At 55.2% G+C, this 2,944-nt stretch overlaps 1 protein-coding gene across 1 annotated transcript in view; it reads right to left on the bottom strand.

Annotated features, from left to right (window-relative positions):
- The window catches only part of LOC116853046 (collagen alpha-1(XV) chain-like), a 149,067-nt gene extending 147,249 nt beyond the window's left edge, over positions 1 to 1,818 (bottom strand). Inside the window, exon 1 of the mRNA XM_032833896.1 lies at positions 258 to 1,818. Within this exon, the coding sequence (XP_032689787.1) occupies positions 258 to 268 (11 nt within the window). The 5' untranslated portion in view covers positions 269 to 1,818. The remainder of the gene's footprint in view (positions 1 to 257) is intronic.
- Positions 1,819 to 2,944: the final 1,126 nt, after the last annotated feature.

The raw sequence follows: 2,944 nt of genomic DNA, 5'->3' as shown, positions 1-2,944 counted from the left end.
CTCTCTCTCTCTCTCTCTCTCTCTCTCTCTCTCTCTCTCTCTCTCTCTCTCTCTCTCTCTCTGTCTTCGTCTCTCTTTCTTGCGGTCGGCGAGCGCGGCCTACCTGTGGCTCGTTCGCCCTCGTTTACCCTTTAATTTACCTCCTACCAATTACCACCCTCAGCCATCCGGGCGCCTCGCGTAAATCGTCCCGTACGTAGATCTGCTCTCTCTCTCTCTCTCTCTCTCTCGTGTTCGTTCAATCGTTTTTCACTCACCTAGACGGCATATTGAGTCATTCCATTGGCGTGACAAGTGGCCTGATCACACCGGCTGCGGTGCTCCTCGTCTCTGGTCGGGAGAAAAGAGAGAACGGCAACGGCCTCTACGACAAGAGCGATTAGAACGACGTTCTCCCGCGTTCCCCACGTCCAACACTCGCGCGTCGTAGTCGCGGCGACCGGCAAATTCGGCGCGCACGAGCCGCGCTCTCGCGATCAAGGCTCCCGACGCGACGCCCACGTTCCGCTCGACAGTGGCGCCAATTTCCAAGGTCGGGCTGCAAGGTCAGCTCTTGTCTTGCTCTTGCAAGAGGCAAGGTGCGATCGGAAACAGCGATCGAGCCGAATTCACGCGCGCGTGCTCGTATCGAGCGCGCGAGTCCCGCCGGCGCGGTCAGTCGCGCCTGCTTGCCGCCGCCGCCGCCGCCCCCGGCGCTCTCTTTCCCTACACGCTCTCGCCTCCGCGAAGATCCTCGTCGCACACGCCGCGATGCCCAATCTGCAGCACGGTCCACCACTCACTGACAAGGGTCCCTTCGTGACACTTGCTACTTCCTTCTTGATTTTTCTCCCTCCCCTGCGGCCGGCTTTGCTGCTCTCCTCTGCCGCCTCCTGCCTCCGTCGTTGTCGCCGCCGCCACCTCCACCACGGCGCCTCGTGGTGCTCGTTGCGGTGCTAGTCGTTGCTCGGAGCGCGTATCGGCCGACACTTGTGTCAGAAGCGGCGGAAGGCCGCGTTCTCTCGACTCGCGCGCGATATATCTCCTTCTCTTTTTCCCACCCGCTGTGATACACCCGTGACTGACCGCGCGGTTACCATAAGCAGTTCACTCGTTCAATCTCTCGTTGGCGCCTGTCGTCACGTGGCGTGGGGAAACTGCTGCTCCGGTAGGCGATGACGGCCGGCGTCACGTGACGGTGATGCACGATAATACCGGCGATTGACGGTGATGTCTGCTACTGCCGACTGGTCGGTGGTTCCTGTGCTCACTGGGTCTCACCCAGACACCGTGACAATCTCACTCCGGAGTCTTTCCTTCCTTCGTCGCGTTAATAGCCGCGCGTTAATCACGACAACGCACCGATGTTATTCGCGAAGGACGCTAATGTGTCGTCGGATGTCCGTTTCTCCTCCGTTTCCGCGAGTATACGAGTGTAACGCTACGTTACCTGGTGGTCTTTTTCTCTCTTTGAAGACGTTCCGTGGCGCGCTGGCCTCTCTTTCCTGCGCGTTTCTCCCCGGCGAAGGCCGCGGGAGGCTCCTCCGTCTCCTCGGGATCGCAAACGGTCGAATTGTTAATGTCCTTTACGTTACCTTCGTCATTTCCGCTCGTATCTTCTTCTTCTGCCGCTTCTGCCTGGAACTCGTCGGGATCAAGTTGCTCGCGCGCGTGGAAGGAGCGGAGGTCGCGCGCGAAGCCGGGTTCGTCGGCGCGAGAGGAGCGCGAGGGCACCGGTGCGAACGATCGCTCCGACACGATGGTACAGCGGGCCGGTGGCGGCCGATTCAAATTCGCTCCCCACGTGGCGGTGACGGCGTCGTCCCCGAGACTGCCGCCGGTAGGACGCCCGGCGCCGGTCAGTGCGTCGCCATCTCACGGCCCGCCGTCTAACCGGCTTTACCGCCCGCGAGTCCTCCTCGTCGGAAGCATCGTCGCCGTCGCCGCGGTCCTAAGCGCCGAAATCCGACGAGCTGGCCCGCTGTTGAGAGTGGATCGACAGGCAGACAAGCCTCTCGCATCTGTTTCGCGCATTCTAAATGCAGCCAACCGCGATCGATGATCGACTTGTTCGCTGACGCGTCAAAATTTAAAGGCCGAGCAATTCGCGCGGAGAGGAGCATCGATAAATGTATAAATAGCGGCGAGAACGGATCTTGCAGATCGGGAACATTGAGAATATTCGCAATCGCCGGGACGGTCATTCGAGACAATATTTGAAGACGCGTCCGAGTGAGGTGCAAATCAATACTTGTAGTTGTGTGTTCTTTGATGACTTCAGAGCCGAGTTGCAGCCGAGTATTTGCTCGGTGGAAAATTCAAGTAGGGACAAGATTACGAGGGACTATCGCGGATGAAAAGATCTCCCCGGCGAGGGAGCCTCCGGGAGTGTGCAAATACACGGGGATATCTTGCCTTAGAGATGTAAAACCAACAAGTTTGCTCGAAAAAGGAAGAAAAAGGGAAAATTAACTGCAGGATTCTAATTACCGCAACATTTAGCATTGAGAACGTTACGACTGCACCGAACGATGATCCTCGCGTTTTCCTTATCTCCGCGAATACGTTGGGGAATATAGTTGATAGTTTAATGTGCAACAGAATAAAATATCGTAATAATCCTTTTTTTTTTTTGTAACTGAACTGCACTAAAATTAGATTAATACAAGCAAGGACAGACAAGTATAACAATACAAGCAAGCTACGAAGAATGCTGTAGTGCAGAGTAGTGCAAGGGTTTTGCAAAAGCAAAATGCAATACGATTTATTGTTAGATGAACTGTCAGATTCATTTTTATTCTGAATATGTGGCCACTTATAAGGATGCAATCCATATGCCAAATTCGCTGTAGCTTGTTTAATATTTGTAGGCAATGTTTTGTTTTGATGTTTTTGCACCGCACTGCTTGTATTGTTTGCGCTGTACTGGCTGGACTTACTTCAGACCCAGTGCAATCAGTTCAGT

The sequence above is a fragment of the Odontomachus brunneus genome, unplaced genomic scaffold, assembly GCF_010583005.1.
Source record: "Odontomachus brunneus isolate Ranch 3 - 2012 unplaced genomic scaffold, Obru_v1 Obru_scaffold_273, whole genome shotgun sequence".
Lineage (NCBI taxonomy): Eukaryota > Metazoa > Arthropoda > Insecta > Hymenoptera > Formicidae > Odontomachus > Odontomachus brunneus.
Note: the sequence above shows the minus strand (reverse complement) of the source record. Positions and strands in the feature narration are given on the sequence as shown.